The 17,879-nt window shown below is 41.8% G+C and overlaps 2 protein-coding genes across 11 annotated transcripts in view; one reads left to right on the forward strand and one right to left on the reverse strand.

The window, feature by feature from the left end:
• AASS (aminoadipate-semialdehyde synthase) overlaps window positions 1-1,539 on the forward strand; it is a 58,831-nt gene extending 57,292 nt beyond the window's left edge. For both annotated transcript variants that reach the window (XM_084784368.1, XM_084784369.1), the window contains exon 24: window positions 955-1,539. In XM_084784368.1, the coding sequence (XP_084640494.1) occupies window positions 955-1,073 (119 nt within the window). In that variant the 3' untranslated portion in view covers window positions 1,074-1,539. The remainder of the gene's footprint in view (window positions 1-954) is intronic.
• A 7,877-nt stretch (window positions 1,540-9,416) lies between these two features.
• PTPRZ1 (protein tyrosine phosphatase receptor type Z1) overlaps window positions 9,417-17,879 on the reverse strand; it is a 184,648-nt gene continuing 176,185 nt past the window's right edge. For all 9 annotated transcript variants that reach the window (XM_084787565.1, XM_084787564.1, XM_084787563.1 and 6 more), the window contains 7 exons: window positions 17,739-17,832; window positions 17,338-17,411; window positions 15,818-15,946; window positions 14,356-14,502; window positions 12,659-12,801; window positions 11,753-11,888; window positions 9,417-10,365 (listed from right to left, as the gene is read on the reverse strand). In XM_084787565.1, coding sequence (XP_084643691.1) covers window positions 10,225-10,365; window positions 11,753-11,888; window positions 12,659-12,801; window positions 14,356-14,502; window positions 15,818-15,946; window positions 17,338-17,411; window positions 17,739-17,832 — 864 coding nt within the window. In that variant the 3' untranslated portion in view covers window positions 9,417-10,224. The remainder of the gene's footprint in view (window positions 10,366-11,752; window positions 11,889-12,658; window positions 12,802-14,355; window positions 14,503-15,817; window positions 15,947-17,337; window positions 17,412-17,738; window positions 17,833-17,879) is intronic.

The following is a 17,879-nucleotide window of genomic DNA, read 5'->3' on the forward strand; positions in this document are numbered from 1 at the left end:
GTGTTTGGCTGTGGGTCTCTGCATTTGCTCCCACTGAGTGCTGGGATGATGGCTCTGCAATGATTGAGACAGGCACTTAACTATGAGAATAGCAGAATATCATTAAGACTCATTTCATGAGCTTTCTTTGCTTTCTTTCTTTCTTTCTTCCTTCATTCCTTCCTCCTCCTCCTCCTCCTCCTCCTCCTCCTCCTCCTCCTCCTCCTTCTTCTTCTTCTTCTCTCTCTCTCTCTCTCTCTCTCTCTCTCTCTCTCTCTCTCTCTCTCTCTCTCTCTCATAGTGTTTGGTTCTCTCCTAGGTTTCAGCCTCTGTTTCCTGCTCATCCTGGTAATGCTGGGCATGAGCTCCCTCTCATCGTCATTGGTTGGCCACTCTCACAAGTTCTAAGTTATCTTTACCCCAGCACATCTTGTAGGCAGGACGAATTGTAGGTCAAAGGTTTCGGGCTGGTATCCCAGTCCCGCTACTTGAAGCCTTGCTTGGCTACGGAAGATGGATGGTTCAGGCTCTGCACTAGGGTCCTCACCAGGGTCACCGTTGCAGATTTCAGGGAGTTTCTACTCTACTAGGTTTCTACATAGCCTCCCAAATGTCCCCCAATTTCAACCATCTCGCCTTATACTCACTCCCTTCATCCCCCTACCTGAGTCTCCTGCCCCCGTCTCCATCTGCCTCAGCACACCCATGAAATCTATTCTACCTCCCATTCCTAGGGAGATCCACACCCCCAGCCGCCCGTGAGCTCTCCTTGTTACTCAACCTCTCTGGGTCTAAGTTGGGACTTGTGTAAGGATTTGCAATTTTAAATCTCTATGATCACCATTTATGGTCACATAAGATAGATTCTTTGCTTTGGAATAAAGTACTGTTTGGCCCCAGTGTGGAACTCTTGCAATGGAATTGGACCTTTAATATCACCTTTAAATTAAAAATCAAAAACTTGTTTTCTTTTAGGTGAAATTCAAGCCAAAGGCCTAATGGGGCCATTTACAAAGGAGATCTATGGGCCAATATTGGAGCGGATTACAGCAGAAGGCATTGTATTTAATACACAGAGCACTATCAAGCTATAAATGGGAATTTATTTTCCCAGGCACCACAGCTGTCACCTTGTGTATGACAAGCATTCTTGCTGATGTGCTAGAGTGTCAAGCATGATACTTTTTGAGTAATTTCATGCATTTTTTAATCTCAAATCTCTATTTTATTAACTTTTGGAGTAGAAGATGCCAGGCATTACAGAGACCTTTAATACAACTCCTGTGTATTTTGTGTGTGTGTGTGTGTGTGTATAAAAGTGATGATGATCACAGTGTGTTAATTTATTATACTTCACTTTTTCTTATAAGAACGTATTATCAGCAAATGTAGTTGTCCTATTTCTTTTTTCCAAAAACCCTTCATGTAGTTATATTTATGTATTTTTCAAATTGATTCTGTTAAATATCTTTAGACTGACATATCTACAAACAATTGCAAAAGTACTGTTTCATGCCTTTTGTAAAGTTATGATTTATTTAGTAAATTTTTTGAAAGTCATTTTCTGTTGAATTTTTTGAAAAGGGATACAATAAATTCAATCCTTACCAGAAAACCCTCACACCCTTCCATGATAACAATAAAGCAAGCAAACAAACAAACAACAACAACAAAAAACAAGCAAGAAACCACCACAAAACACATAACAAACCAAGAATAGAAGGGGATGCCTTTATAAAGGATAGCTATGAAAAACCCTCAACTTAGAGCATATTTAATTGCAAAATACTGAATGGTTTTCATCTAATATCACAAGACAACAATGTTGTCACTTGCCACAGTGATTTAACCTGTATTGCATGGTTAGGCCTGGGCAATCAGGCAGAGAGAGAGAGAGAGAGAGAGACAGACAGACAGACAGACAGACAGACAGACAGAGACAGACACACAGAGAGAGACACAGAGAGATAGAGGGAGATACACTGGAAAGGAAAAAAAATTATCTATTTTACATAGAATCTACAAAAGTCATAGTCAAAAGAATGCAAAGAAGAACATTTAAATTCATGAATTCAGAAAAAATACAGATTCAGGAATAACTTGAAGAAATTGCCTTCCCATAAAGTATGAATGAATGAACCAAAAGTGGTTTTAGGAAAACAATGTCAACAGCATCAAAAAGGAAAAGAGTAATAGAATTCAGAGGTCAGAAGTGACACTCATATTTATGTTCCATTGCCTTTTTAAAGTGTGCTAAGACAATTAATGATGATTGAAAACACGGCTATTCAGAAACAATGACGTTAGATCACTGCCCGTAGCCCATGTGAGAACTGACTAGAAAAGAATTAATACTGTCTTAGAATAAAACAGGCATAATAAATCTTCATGTGTTTGAATTAGGCAATGGTTTATTAAATAATTGCAGCAGAAATCCCAAGTACCAGAAGAAAAAAATAGACAAACTGGATATAATAAAAATTTCAAAATTTTGAGTTTCCAAGAAAACTGCTGAGAAATATAAACATACAACCTCTCTTCCAAAGCTCAGAGAGTTTTATATATATATATATATATATATGTAGCTAGAATATATAAAGAACTGTTATAATTCAATATGAAAAAGATAACCCAATTTCAACAGTGTACAGATGTTAATAACTGGCAGTGCCCTGAGGAAGACAGACAAAAGTCTAATAGCATGAGAAATGAAATTTAATTTCACAGTGGGAATCTGCTTGATATAGCTGAGAATGGCGGGAGCGGAAGAGACGGTCACACGTGTCAGTGTGGGCAAACGATGCTGGGAGCATTGCTGAAGGATAACCAAGACCAGCAGAGACCCATGCTAGTAAAAGCCTGTCCTTGGATGTTTATAGCAACAGTCATTTGTGATTTCATCCATTAATACAGGAACAAATTAAACATGAGGTATCTACGCAGTGAAATATTGCTCAGTAATAAGAAATGAGATATGTGTTGCATATGATATGGATGAAGATTGAAAGCATGCTGAGTGACACAGAAGGCCACTTACTGAGTAGTTTTGTTTTGTGACATCCAGAAAAAAACACACACACACACACACACCTCTATATGAAGAAGGAGGAGTAGTTACCTCGTTCTGGGAGACTTAGGAGGAAAACAGCATGACTGCCAGGACATCACTGCCGAGGAGCCTCTTAGTAGTAACACAACTAACTCCACATGTACTGAAAACCACTGCTGACATAGGTCTGTGCATGGGGTAGATGAAAAGAAAGCATCCCGTGCCCCTTGGGAAGGTTCAGAGCAGAAAAAGCCCACTCCCACTTGCCACAAATATTGTATGAATGACTAGTGTTTTTCGTTGGTGGCGATAAAAAAGGAAACACCAATGAATACACTTAGGGGCAATCCGACTCAACTGGTTCAATATGAAATTTTCCCTCAGAGCTTTCAACAGTGAAGGTTGCGGTGGGAGGAGGAGGCATAAGTGAGTGAGTCCTAACCGTATGACTCTTCTAGGATTAGCAAATTTTTTTCTCCTGTAAAGGACATGATAATAAACACCTGTTCATTTCTTTTTTGTTCTGTGAAAAGAAAAAAGGGCGATGAATATGACTGTCCCAATAAAACTTTATTAGGGAAGTGTGATTGGCACACTTGACCCTCAAGGCAAATATTAGTAGTGCTAAGCTTCCCTTGTTCTAGACTCATTAAGATGTCCTTTCAGTATCCAGCCAGGTGGCCTGGGTCCCACCGCCTGTGGGTCGGTCCAGGTGCTGGTTGCTTCGGGATGAGAACAGGCAGACCTGGAGATCAAAGGTCCAAAGGTCCCATTTCTTGCTCAAGGGCAGCTTAGAGAGCTCAGGGTAAGGCCTGAGGCCTGGGCACTAGGCCAGGTTCACCAGGGGAGGTGGAAAATTAGTTTTCCACAGATTGTTACAGTTTAGCTTGTTTGGTACCAGACCCACAGGTCACAGATGGCAGTGGAAACTTGGGAGCCCCACAAGACTGGGACAATACCAAAAGTGTTACAGCTCACTGTTTGAGCTGCTGTGCTAAGCATGACAGAGGACGCAGATGGATGTGAGAAACCACAGGCAGGCAGGTCTGGGTCAGCATGGCTCCGTGGCTTTGGAGCAGGCCCCAGAGGCTGCAAAGGCAGTTCCAGTATTGTTGCTTGACCACTGAGTGTCCAGTGTCTGTCTCCCCTGCTCCTTCCTCAGAAGAAATATAGTCTCAGACAGTCATGTGTCATGGTGGGGGAATGGCAAGCAAGAGTGTGAGCACGCACTCAAGTCACCCAGCCTTTATTTATAACCTCGGGCGTGGGGAGGGATTTTGAGGGTGACTGTGTCCGGTTTGATGGGGCTAAGGGTGCCAGGGCACTTAATCCACATACAGTGGTGCATTACCTCATTTGCATGCAGCACCACAGGGGCCTATCACAACAAGAAGAAAACAGTACTTAATTATCCTACAGTTGAGGGAATGACTTCTAGATAAGATAAAGGTCCTTTGCTGGAGGCTGGTATCTCCTCGGCATAGGGTGGGGTAGTTCCAGGAATCCCCTGTGCTTGCTGAAGAAGTTCCTTATCAGGAAAGGGTGGAGCCTGTAGTTTCCTTTGAGGGCTATGTGACCCTCCTTACTAGATCTGGGCTTACCAGATCAGGTGGAGTGGGAACCCTGCTGAGAAGAGGGAGTCCACCTTACTGAATGGAGCACAAAATGGCTGTCCAGAGAAGGGACACTTCAACCTCACCCAGTGGAGTGCCACAGTAAGACCCTGTCAATAGTAAATAGTAACTGCATCCTTCTGTTATCCACAGGGTGGCTGTAAAGGCTAAAGTAGATGCCTAACACAGGGTAGAGCCTTTGTTGCAGTAAGACTTTTTTCTTTGAAATTTATGATTTTAATTTTGAAACTTTGTTCAGCCATTTGATCATTATTTGAAGATACCCAAAGTAGGTAACACATTTCCAGTAGCTGTCTGCTTTACAAAGAAATCTTTGTAATTCATCTCTCTCTCTCTCTCTCTCTCACTCTCTCTTTCACTCTCTCTCTTGCACATATATGAGTAATAATTGCATGCAAGTGTTTGCAAATTCATGTGTGTGTACACATGTTGCCTATCCATGTGTGTGCACATGGAGGCCTGAGGTTGATGAGTGTCTTCTTCCAAGATTGCTCTTCACCTTAGATACTAAGGCAGTCTCTCTTTTTTTTTCCTTTTCTTTATTTTTAAATTTTTCTTTTTTATTCATAATTTTTATTTTTTACATATACATTTATATTATTATACATATATAAAATAAACTACATAGAGCAAGAAAAACCACAAAACAATCAGGAATTATATTACTGTTACATTCATAGTGTTTCGGCTATTTGTATTTGGCAACCTTGAAGAAAACATTTTCATATCTTGGTGAGTAAATAAGAGATGCAGACTAGCAGCTTCCCAATTGAAAAAAATGACAGAGACAGTTTGCTGTCTGAACTCAAAACTCTTTATGATGTTGGAGCATCATCTTCAGCCTTCTGCTCAGTATATCTGACAGATATATTTGTGAGGCACGAACTATTGAGGACTTGCTTACCTACTGTCTAGGCAGAGTTTGGCAGTCGACTTAAATCCAGAACTTATTCATTCTTGTAGTCTAGCCTGTGCTCCAGGATCTGCTGTCTCTCCCTCCCATGTTATGGAATTACACATGGGCCACTACACCTGCTTGAATTTTTTTATTCATATAATATTTTTATTATTTAGAAATTTCAAAAAATGCACCCCAGTTACACTCACTTCCCAGTTCTCCCAGGTCCACCCCTACCCTCTGAGCACCTCCAAAACAAAAGGAAAAAAAAAAGACAAAAATTCCAAGTCCAGTTTGTGTTGCCCATATACTCACTGGAGCATGGCCAGCCTCCCAGCCCCTGAAAGACAACTGCGTCCTTCCCCAACGCGACCCCTGCCAGTAGCCACCAACTCTGAAGAGCTATATTTCAGCATCCCTGTCATGATTTTTGAGAGTTCTCTTCAATGGCTTCCTGTCTACACTACTTCTTTCTTTCTTTCTTTCTTTCTTTCTTTCTTTCTTTCTTTTTTCTTTTCTTTTTCCTATTTTCTTTTTTTGCAAGTCCATGATCTGTGCTGCTGAGGACTATAGAGGGCTAGCAGTTTCTTTTGCAGGGCTATCAGTGACAGCAGATTCATGGTTGAAATGAGAGACATAGAAAGCTTCTGTGACAGTCCTCACTCCTGGGTTTTCTGTGAGTGTGGGGCATCAAAATTCAAGGATTGAAGTCATCACACTTGCTGATCTATTTTTCCATCTCCAACATGGAAGCCGGACAATACAATCAAAAATAAATTAAACAATTAATTAATTAATTATTACATCTTGCTGGGTTAGCAAAATGTTGGAAAAATTTATTCTTTTCAGGTTGAGAGGGAAGCTTAAAAGGATAGAAAGCGAACGGAGATGAACTCATGCAGAGAAGAAACCTGAATAAATGGTGTGGAGAGCAGCCTGGCACCTGGCCTGGGCAGTGAGGTAGAACTGACCCTAGTGGTGTGTGCGTGGAGGAGTGAGAGAGCTGGCCCGGGCCCCAGCAGACACACTGCTGGTGTGAGAGCAGGAGAGCCAGCTCTGCTCCTTGCAGGCTGCCTCAAGCAGGAGAGCTCGGTCTGCCCAGTGCCTGGGTAAAGCCTGGGCAAAGCGGGAGAGCTGGTGGGCTGAGCAATACAGCCACTTCCCAGGCCCGGATGTGGGGTTTTGAGTTGGCCCTCCTAACATCTACTCCATCTGTGGTCAGTCCTGCAGTTGCAGAGCAGCAGGATGTCTGTGACACGGGCAACAGCAGGCCACCAGAGAGGAGCCTCAAAACAGACCAGTGACTCGTTGTGACAAACATTTGCAAGTGAAGCTCTTTGGGCAAAATGGTGTAGTGGGTGACACTGTGACACACTGTGACACACTGCAGCTTCCGCCGCAAGATGGTGTTATTTGTTTGTTTATCCACCCACCCATCCATCCATCCATCCGTTCATTTGGAGGGACAGACGGATGAGTGGGGTTGTAGTACATGATGTGAAATTCACAAAGAACCAAGTAAAGTTGAGAGAGAGAGAGAGAGAGAGAGAGAGAGAGAGAGAGAGAGAGAGAGAGAGAGCCTAAAAATATGATTAAAAGATGACCCAGTTACCAAAGTCCTTCTGTTTTTAATCAGTCCCCAAGTACAGCAGCTTGTTTGGCTCCTCGCCATGCAGGTTGTGCCTGGCTCAGTGTGCAGAGCGTCTGTCCCCGGAAGTGTCACTTGGACTCTGCTGACTGAGACCAGGAGACCCTATTTCAATATGTCTCACTTCATAGCTGGTCAGCCGGTTCAGGTTATCAGCTGGAAGCTGGGGCTCTTTTCACTGCTGTGTGTTTTGTGTCACAGCCTGGTGGCCCTGTTCTGATCAGAAGCAAGCTAAACTGCATGTGGTTACTCAGCCTTGGTAGTCATATGTTATCTGTCCAGGTGACAGGGCCATGTGTTCCACTGATGGATTGGATGAGTGCCAAGGGCATTTGAAGAACATTCTGCCAGAGGTTGGTGCCCTAAGGACGGTGGCTGGGAGGTTTCTGTGAACAGCATTATGACTCCCAGCGCTTTCCAGAGAAACCACAAAACTGAAGCTATGTAGTAAGTTACTTCATTAAACCCGGGGAACGTGTGTGTGTGTGTGTGTGTGTGTGTGTGTGTGTGTGTGTGTGTGTGTGTTGTGTGTGTGTGTGAGACCATTGAATCTTGTACTCTCAAACTCCTAAAGTGAGAAATAAATAATGATCTTTTCTTTATAAAGTTCTCAGATTTGGGCATTTCATTATAGCAACAGAAAATAGACTAGTAGATGTTGCTGATTTTCTGGAAACCCCACACTGAGAAAAAAAAACCGGCTTAAATGTTACTTTAACTTTCTGCTCTAGGCCCTGAGCCTGAGGGGCAGCGTCCTCTAAACACCCAAGCCCACTCATCTCCCGTCCCTTCATATCTGCCTTCTGCCCCTGCAACCTCCCCACCACTTCCCACTACAGAAAAAAAAAACAAAAAAACAAAAACAAACAAACAAAAAAACCCAGAACAAACATAGAAAATGTCTCCTAATGGAAGCTGTAGTGTGTCATAATGTGTCTCACAGTATACCTTTTTGTCCACACGTCTTTACCTGTGAGTGTTCATGGCAATGAGTCATTGATCTGGCTCATCATCTCTGGCTTCTGCTATACCATCGATACTGGATCCTCCGTGGGAACTCTCTGTTGTTCTGTTATTGCCCTGTGTCATAGAGATGCTGCAGTTTTGGGTCTGCTGGACTGCCCCTTTAACACATTCCAGCAGTTCAAAGATGAGGTCGATTTTGGGGTGGACCAACTCAGCCCTGGATCTGGGCCTGAGTTAGTCAGCCTGCTGGCTCTCCCTTACCCTTAGCACCAGGGTGAGCTCTTCAGCACTGCCCCAGTTAGCTCACCCAAAGCTGCAGCTGGCAAAGGGCGGCGTCAGCTCTCCTACTCCCCTGCCCTTGGGGCTGCCTCATGTGCCTTTATCCTCAAGGCCAGCTCTATTATGTTACCCAGGTGAGGTATAGGACCCACTCTCTGAGTGCTGTAGCTGATGAAGGGCAGGACCAGCTTTCCCACTCTCTCATGTCCTTGGGGCCAGGTCTACTGACTGCCTCAGTGGTGAGGAGGGGGGTCATCTCCCTGGTTTCCAAGCCACTTCATGGTGGGAAAACAGTGCGGCCAGCCCTTCCAAACCCATAGGAGCTTGTTTGATTTATGCACAGCTGCAGTCTCCTCACTATCATCTCACATAGCAGAAGAATCCAGGGATTTCTCTCAGGTCTTTTTCATTTAAGGACATTGTTGTGGTTTGAAGGAAAATGTTCCCCATAGGTGTCTGAACACTCTGTGGCCCTGTTCTAGAATGTTCTAGAACCTTCAGGAGGTAGAGCCTTCCTGGAAGAAGTGAGTCATGGGGGCAGGCCTTGAATTTCACAACCACTTCCTGTTCATGTTGCTTCCGCACCTGTCGTTATACTTTCCCTACCATGAGGAACCTTTTACACTCTGTCTTCCTATGGGTGGGAATGTCAACAGGTGGGTGATGGGGAGTCATGTATATTCAGGTCACAGCCATCCCACAAGGCAAAAGAAACACTCAATGGTCCTGCGTATTAAGCACGTGGGTCCCAGTGGTTTAATGGTATATTTTGTAGTACTAGCACCAGCTGCTGTGTTGAGTTCAAAGCCATAAAATTTCAGGAGATCCACATGCATGACAGGGAACCAGAGCTTGGTAGTCTGTCCTATTTCTTTGGGCTTTTCATTTTTTTCTCAGAGGGACCTGTGGTCACAGTTTTGTACCACGCATAGGTCACCACAACATTCCACAAATGAACACAAGTTAATGGCAATATTTATATTTATTTTTGCAACGTCTCAGATAAAAACCATTTAAGGAATGTTTGGTAAGGTGTTATTTTCATAAAAACATATTTTAAACAAATGGTTTTCTATTTCTCACAAAAGTTAAAATCACATGCAGAAACAGGGTTAGTTTCTTGGATAACATGATACAATTTTAGAAGACATGTAGAGTAAGACCAGAGAATCAGCTACATCATTAAACTCAAGTACACCACTAGAAAACTCACTCAGTAGTAAAATATAAAAATCTACAATTATAAATATAAATTTGGTCCATGGTGACACCAGAGCAGTATTTACATGTTACCATCACTCTGATGTCAATTGAATACTGCAGTTGTAAAATGTTGACTGTCACTGGGGATAAAGTGGTTACTAACAATCTACTATATTAAAAGTTCTATTTCTAGCAAACTTGCTGATTGCTACAAATACAGCTTAAAATTTGACACTTAAGAACAAACATCTCCCAAGGTTGGTGATTCCTATTACCTATAAATTGAGTTTTTATTGTTGCTGTTGTTGTTAAAATCAATATGGAAGAAAAATACCACAATTCAATTCTTAGAAATACTGTAAAATTCAATCATTTTAGTTCAAACATAATAGGTGAATTACAAGAAGTTTTTCAAAAAGGCACACGTTGTTAATGGTGTCAATTTGGCAGCAGGATGAGTTACCGTCAAGTCATGGGGAGCACACAGATGACAGAATTGGACTCGTTTTTCTAATTTTAGAAAGAGGAGAACAATGCTTGGGTGGGGGCTGCCCTTCTCCCTTCTCTGTTAAACTAAAGACTCCAGGCTTTCAGCTATGTTTCCATCAGGCAAAGCTGCACCATTACTGTCCAGAGACGTGGACGGATTCTCTTCCTGCCTTGTGCTGACAAGGCTGAGGACCACTTTGTAGAGAAACTGATACTGCTCCTAGAAAACACAGGGAGGGAGATTACAGACGGGATGCTTAACAGAGACATGAATTTGCAAAAACCAAGGATGATTTCAGATGCACTTTGTCGCTGTTCATGGCAGGGCATGGGGCTGTACTTAGCCGAGATGCACAGTCTACATTTGGTGTAGTTATTTGGTTAAGCCAAAATTACTTTGCCATGAGCAAATAGTCATTGAATTTAGAGAAGAATCCCATGTATACACCATGGTAATAATAACGCAGTTCTTATTCCTCTGCCTCCTGGAGTTGGAAGACGATGCAAATAAACTGAATCCAGGCTCAGCATCCATGCTCAGCATCTACAGCCTTTTCAAAAGCAACATCTTTCCTTCCATGCTACAATTATTATTTTTTCTTATGTATCTGAGTCTGGTCTTGAACTCACTGTGTAGCTGAGGATGAACTTTGACCCTCTCGTCCCTACCTCCAAGTGACAAGACCACAGATGTGTTCTATATGTCCAGTTTATGTGGCAGTAGGGGTGAAAACTACTTCCTTGTTCACGTTAGGGAAGTGCTCTGCTGAGTTATATCCCCAGTCCTCAAACTGAGTGTCCTCTTTACCTTTTTGTAAATGGCTGTGCAATCAAATGGTTCTGTCTCTCTCTCTGGAAATGGCTCAGCAGTGGCTGCATCATCACCAGAGACCAGCAATTGACCAGACACAGTGCTCACCACGCGTCCTTCACATTGTCACTCAGCCTGACTTATGGTCTTCCTGGAGAAAAGGGGTGTCATGCTTCCCAGTGATCTTTCTATGCGCCCCTCGTCTGTACTCAGCTAAGAAGATGACATTGACCTCAGGACTTTTAAATCTGCCCAGGACACTCACCAGCTTTCTAGTATTTTACAATAATAACAACAGTAACACCTTACAGGTTATTTCTAAACTAAACCTTGAAACCAGAAGTGTTTCTTTCTTGACTACATGTCTCTCTTCTCTTAAAAGCATCCAAGAATTAGGTATTTGTTAACTTCGGAAACTGGATTTGGCTTGAGAAGAGTGAATAGCTCCAACAGTTAAGCCTTTGTGATGTATCCCTGGCTGCCTGTAACACCCAACTTGAATCTTAGGAATGTAACTCCACAGTCTGCTGAACAAATCAATGTGTTGGTAATTTCACTAAAGATATTTGTAAGTGTCACAATGAATTCTGTTAAAAAAAAAAAAAAAGGGCACGGTGACTTAATTTTCTTTTTTTAAAAAAATCTGCTGGTGTCCTGCAAGGTGCCCACTTGTAACTCAGATTGAATGCTGTGAGCTACTATTCCCTTCCAACCACTGTGACCCTCCTTATATGTGATAAAACAAAACAAAACTTGAATAACACCTAAGTAGCAATATTTCTACAGCGACACTTACAATGTCGGTGAAGACTCCTGGCCTCATCAAGTTGGTCATCTTGGCTACGTGGTAAACGTCCACGGAGTTCTCTTTTTCGAGTTGGTGCATGAGCGTTGTCAGAGCACAGAAAGTGCCTGCTGTTACTCCTCCGTGCCTGGAAGTAAAGAGAACGAGCAAAGACTCCATTCAGATGCATCAAATCCATTTGTAACTCAGAGCACGTAGCCTTGAAATGGCTTGTCTCTTTCTCTTTACTGTGCATAGAATTATGGTTGAATTGGAGACAGTGCCAAGTATACCATTAAAAACAAAATCCTTGATAAAATGGTTCAGTGTTTGAAAATGCCTTATTTTTATTCTATAAAAGGGGCAGGCAGAAAATGTTTGACTGAGGTCATAATATATAAACTATATATTGTATAGAATAGGTATATAACACAATTCTAACAATCTTCATTGTTACAGACACAGAAAAAAACATGGGATAAAGATTTTTCTTCTAGGAGAGAGAGAGAGAGAAAGAGAGAGAGAGAGAGAGAGAGAGAGAGAGAGAGAGAGAGAGAGAGAGAAGAAAGAAACAGCAACAGCAGAGCCAAATAGTCATTTTCACTCCTTTCTAAAGAAGTAAACAGCAGAGACACATTCTGGATGAGCGCCTCCAACAGGCCACCACTGAAACATTGTCATGCCTCAACAAATACTCCCCTGTGATGCACAAGAGCAGATCCCTATGTTCATAACAAGTCTTCCGCCTTCACCAGGGGTTACAAGGAAGGGACAATGTTCCGTGTCACCTTTGATGATAAAAAGCAGCTAATCCACCTGGCTGAGTCAGCACGTGTACACGAAGCACCAGGCTTGTCCGAGGACAACAGAATCACGCACGTATTCAGAGGTGTACAGTGACTGAGACCTCAGACTTACTCATCATGAACAATCACGGGCCCGTCCCTGCTGGCAGCCTCTTCTTTGATAATGCTTATAAGTTCAAATGTCTTACTAATGGGACTGTCCGGGTTTGGCCATTTGGGGCACTGAAAATGCCTTACTTCCAGCACATAATCATCCTACGAGAAGAAAGAACAAACCAGTGCTTTTAAAAAGAGAATACTGGGCTAGTGACAGTGTATCATAAGTGGAAAAAGTGGGAATATTAGAAACTGAAGCTAGATGGTAAAAATAGTATTTGCTGTGTGTGCAGTACTTCTTTCATTGTGGTAGGAGAAAATTGCTGCAATGAGACATTAAACATGAATAGAGCTGTTCACCAGGATAAAAAACAAAAACCCACGAACAACAAAACAAACCAAAAACCAAAGCCCACATTATCTCCTCTTTATTGTTTTTTGTTTTTTCACTTATTTATTTATTTAATCTCTTTACAGCCTGATCCTAGCCCCCCTCCTTTCTTCTCAGTCCTGCCCTCACCACCCCCATTATCTTTTTTAGCCCTTTGTAGGTGTGGGTGTCCATTGGTTCACATGTGTGTAGGTGTACATGAAGGAGAAAGGTTGGTGTCAAATGTTTGCAATTGTTTTTCTACCATATTCTTTGAGACAGGATCTTTCATCAGGTCTTAATGATCTGGACTAGATTCGATGGCCAGCAATCCCTTGGTATCTTCCTGCCTCTGCCTCCCAAGTGCTGGGATTACAGGCATGTACAACTGTGCCTGGCTGATGTGCTAGTGTCTTGACTTGAACTCACATTCTTAGGATTCAGTGGCAAGCTCTTTACCCACCTTTCCAATACCACCCCCTTTTTAGTTCTAAAAACCAACCTTATTTGTGATTGAATCCTAACAATGCTAATAAACCATAAAACATGTCTTAAAGATGTGTCTGCATTGCTCAATTTTAAGTTATAGGAGGAAACCTTCAGTGATAAAATTTGTTTGGAAAAGAACACAGAGATCACTGAGCACCAGCAGTACTCATCGGAGTGAGCTGAGACAACAAATAAGAAAACATCTAGGAGGCCGACTTTGAACTCCCATCTCATTTATTTTTTTGTGCGACTAACCAATCTATGTCACTTGATGAAACAAACCTCTGACTTCCAGTTTCCTAAAAGTGAACTTAATAATATGTGATACTGAAATTAGTGTCTGAAAGATGGGTTAACAGTTAAAAGTACTAGCTTCTCTTCCAGGGGACCTGGGTTTGATTCTTTGCCCCCACATAGTGGCTCACAACCATCTGTAGCTCCTGATTTCTTCTTTTGGCCCCCATGGCAACTGCATACATGTGATCCACAAACATACAAGCAGGAAAAACACTCATCTAAAGAAACTAAACAAAAATCTCAAAGAAAAGAGAATTAGAATTATTATTTTTTGTTTATTTTCCTCCTAAGTTCTATCAGCTACAAATATGGAGTAAAAGAGAAACCTTTTCTTTTTTGTGTGCACTGAAGTTAAGAATTGTATAAATTAGCAAAAATTAACAGTTGGATGATTGTCTAAGATTTTGTAAGTAAAAACGATAAGAGAAAACAATTCCTGGAATTGTCTCAATTTGTAAGGAATCAGAATCCTTTCCACTTCTTATAAAGATTCCTAAGTCAGCACATGTATCACACATGTGCAGGACACAAGTTCATCCTTTAACCTGCTTCTGTACCTGTGTCGCTTCTAGGATGAAGTCTTGAACTATCAGTTTCTCCTCATTCGATAGACATTTGTGTTCTTCAGACATAAGAGTGACTTTGAAGCTTTCGCAATTTATGGGTTCATCCTTATTTGGCCAGTAAACGAACTCATCTTCTGCCTGAGAGAGACCAAGGAAAAGTCTAGGTTGGTATGGAATAGCTCATTGGTCTGACTGGAAAATAAGGTCAATTGGTTGCCATAGAAATTTCAACTCAAAGTTTTCTTTGACCAATAAAAGCTACCATTAAAATGTTCTTGATATCTTAACCCAGATTGGATTTATTTGTAAAATAGAATGTCATGCAACCCCAGCTACCACCACGGCATTCCGTGCTCTTGGCTCATGCGTAGCACTGGCAAGCCTGTTGCTTCTACAACTGACAACTGAGTGGTGTGGTTGAAGCAAGGGCTCATCAATGTCTAGAACGAGGCGGAATCCCTGTGACCTTAGATACGTGAGCTGAGTATGAGAGTCAAGTCTATGTGCCAAGCCCAGATCAAATATTAATTTTGACTGAGTCTTTAGGTTTTACAAACATAGAAAGAAGAGTGGACATGTCACTGATACTGTGGTTCTGAAGAGGTCTTTCCTCAACAACTTTACATTTTATAAAAAAATAAATAAATAAATAAAGCTTTCCAGCATGGACAGGACCAGAACTCATGGGGCACTGCCCTAGCTGTGGAGCTGTTGGCAGGAGAGAGCAGCCCCGGGAGAGAGGTTCATTCTTCTTTGGGGCTATGGCCATTTGTAAGGTGCCCATGTTTTAGTGAATAGTGCCAGACCCATGCTTATATCATTACCTATAATAGCAATGAGTTATTAAAAAAAAACACATCAAGCTGGGAGAGGTGTATGCTGGGAAAACCCAGAAGGAGTTGCAGGTAGGTATGATCCTACTTCATTGTATTCATGCATGAGATCCACAAAGAATAAATTGAAAAGTCTTTTAAATCTCTCTCTTCTTCATAAAAGGACGTGTACTATCAAATCTACATGAAATGGCCTTGGTTGGTATCATTAAGAGGATGTTACTATTTTTCAACTATGCCCCCATGACATCACAAATAAAATAATAAAATAAAAAATGAGAGACTTAAACTGAAATTTCAATACACTGCTACATATGTCATCTTAAAATGCAAATGGAAGCATATAGCCTGGTGTCACTTGTGGTTGCATTCCTGACACGCTTAATCAGTGCCACAAATACATATTTAGTAACTTTTCTACTTCATTTAGATCTTTTCTTCATCTCTTTGGTAAAACACATCCAATGTAAATGTGTTACCAATGCAGTCCAGCAAAGCATGCCTCCAGTGACATTAGTCTACTAGCTGGAAAAGAGATTACTTCTCTTGTTTGTGTCTTAGGCTTCTGACTCTTGTAATACTGCATTTTCCTTATAAGAAAAGCAGAAGAAGGGACCTACCATGTTTTGACCATCTGGGATCATAACCACCAGCTGGGCGTTATGATCCCATATCATTCTCCAGAAGTCCTTGATGGTGTGCAGCAGGGGATGCTGGGTAATGATAAATTCATTGCTCTGGTAATAACCCTGCAAAATCAAAGACAAGATAAAAAACCCTGACATGAATAAACAGAGAAACATGTTTTTATGTTAAAATAGTGTATTAATTTTAGATTGAATGTTGAAATAATAATGTATTACAACCAACATTTGCTGAACACTGTCTATATTGCTAGGTATAGTTTTCTTCCTATTAAGGGATATATGAAATAGAAACTATAACTCTCATTTTAAAGGTGATTAAACTGGGGTAAATGTTGTGGACAAGTTTACCTAAAGAAATGCCGTGAACTAGGAGTAGATGTACCAAAATGCTGTGTGAACTCGTCTCCTACACCAGAGAGAGTGTAAATCCATGGCAGAGTTTACAGTGCTTATTGTCCACAGGTCTTCAGAATACTAACCCTCACACCGTTTTACCCCAGGTTCTGTCCTGGCCCCCTGGATGCCTCTCCTATCAGACGGACCAGGAAGGCTCCTTCCTGATGGTGCTCAGGGAGCCTGGAATCTGGTGTAACCATTTGCTGAACTCAAAACTGCTCTCTTGCAGTATGTTCATTCACCACCTCCATGGACCCATTTGAAATGTGGTGTGTGTTAGACAGTGGTAATCTCATACCTCCCTTTCCCCACACATTCACAGTCTTTAGTTGTTTCTTTGATGTCTGACTAGAACAGTGTTTGGGAGTGAAGATTAGGGCTGTTTCATTTGAAACCAAACTGCATGATTGACTATCCTGAGGTGGTAAGAAAGGTACACCAAAGCATTCATTCAGAACACATCCTAAATGCAGAAGGAAGTCTGCATCTTATATCTTTAGAAGTCCACTAGCACAAATGCTCCCAGTACATAGGGAAAAGCTGGGCTACAACCTGGGGTGTTAATTTTAGGGAATTAGGGCTCTATTGAAGCTGGTGTGACCTTTCTTTGCCCCAGATCTCTGCCTTGGTGACTTAAAACATATGTGTGTTTTTTAAAAAGTAGTTTTTTGTTTTGTTTTGCTTTGATTTTGAGACAACGTTTCTCTGTGTAACAGCCCTAGCTACGCTCTTTGTAGGCCAGGCTGGCCTCAAACTCACAGAGCTCCACCTGCCTCTGCCTCCCAAGTGCTGAGATTAAAGGCGTGCACCACCACACCTGGCGAGAACAAATGTTTTATGTCTCCTCATCAGCTCTGAATAGTGAGTGTGGGACCCTGTATTTCCTTGTTTATTTTGAGTGAGGTTTCTTCAGTCCAAGCACACATGAAAACATCAAGTAAGCTGCTACTCCCCTGGCCACTGAAGACGGTGTGCCATTGCCATTATGTTGGGCTGATGTCCTACAGGTGCTGTTGCTGCCTCAGAGAGCCCACTCTTTTCTTCATTCTGGTAACATGGGCAGGCACGTAGGCGCTCCCACGATGTTTCTGACTTACCATGATATAGGATGCATTGATGTAGTCCGTGCCTTCCCCACTCAGGGATGAGATGCCCACCCTTGATCTTTCCACTGGAACACAGAACATTCCAGATAAACACACATGCTCATTTTGACCCCTAACAACCCCCAAGTGCAAAGTCGAGTTGCATTTCTCAGTTTAACAATGGTTAAACTAATTGTTAAAGTTCAATTTTGTGTGTTTTTAAAAAAATAAGAATACAAGGATTTGAAGCAAGGATTTGAGCCATTTCTAATAATCGCATACTAGGTATGATTAGAACAATATGACAATAGACATGACATTATAATTAGTATACGTAACTATTACTGGAAGACTTGCAAGTCTTTTACTATGGAAAAAAAACACTTGATTTTGCAAGATGCAGTGTGACTTACCAGGGATGATGGAGGACGTTCTGTTCTTCTCTCTGTTACACTGCTTCAGGGCTGTAGAATAGTCACTCTGAAGAATATTTGACTGACTGAGAAGCTGAGCAAGGCAGGGAAGGACAAGAGCAGGTCATTTCATGCACGTCA

The sequence above is a fragment of the Acomys minous genome, assembly GCF_964271855.1.
Source record: "Acomys minous genome assembly, chromosome: 6".
Taxonomy (NCBI): Eukaryota; Metazoa; Chordata; class Mammalia; order Rodentia; family Muridae; genus Acomys; species Acomys minous.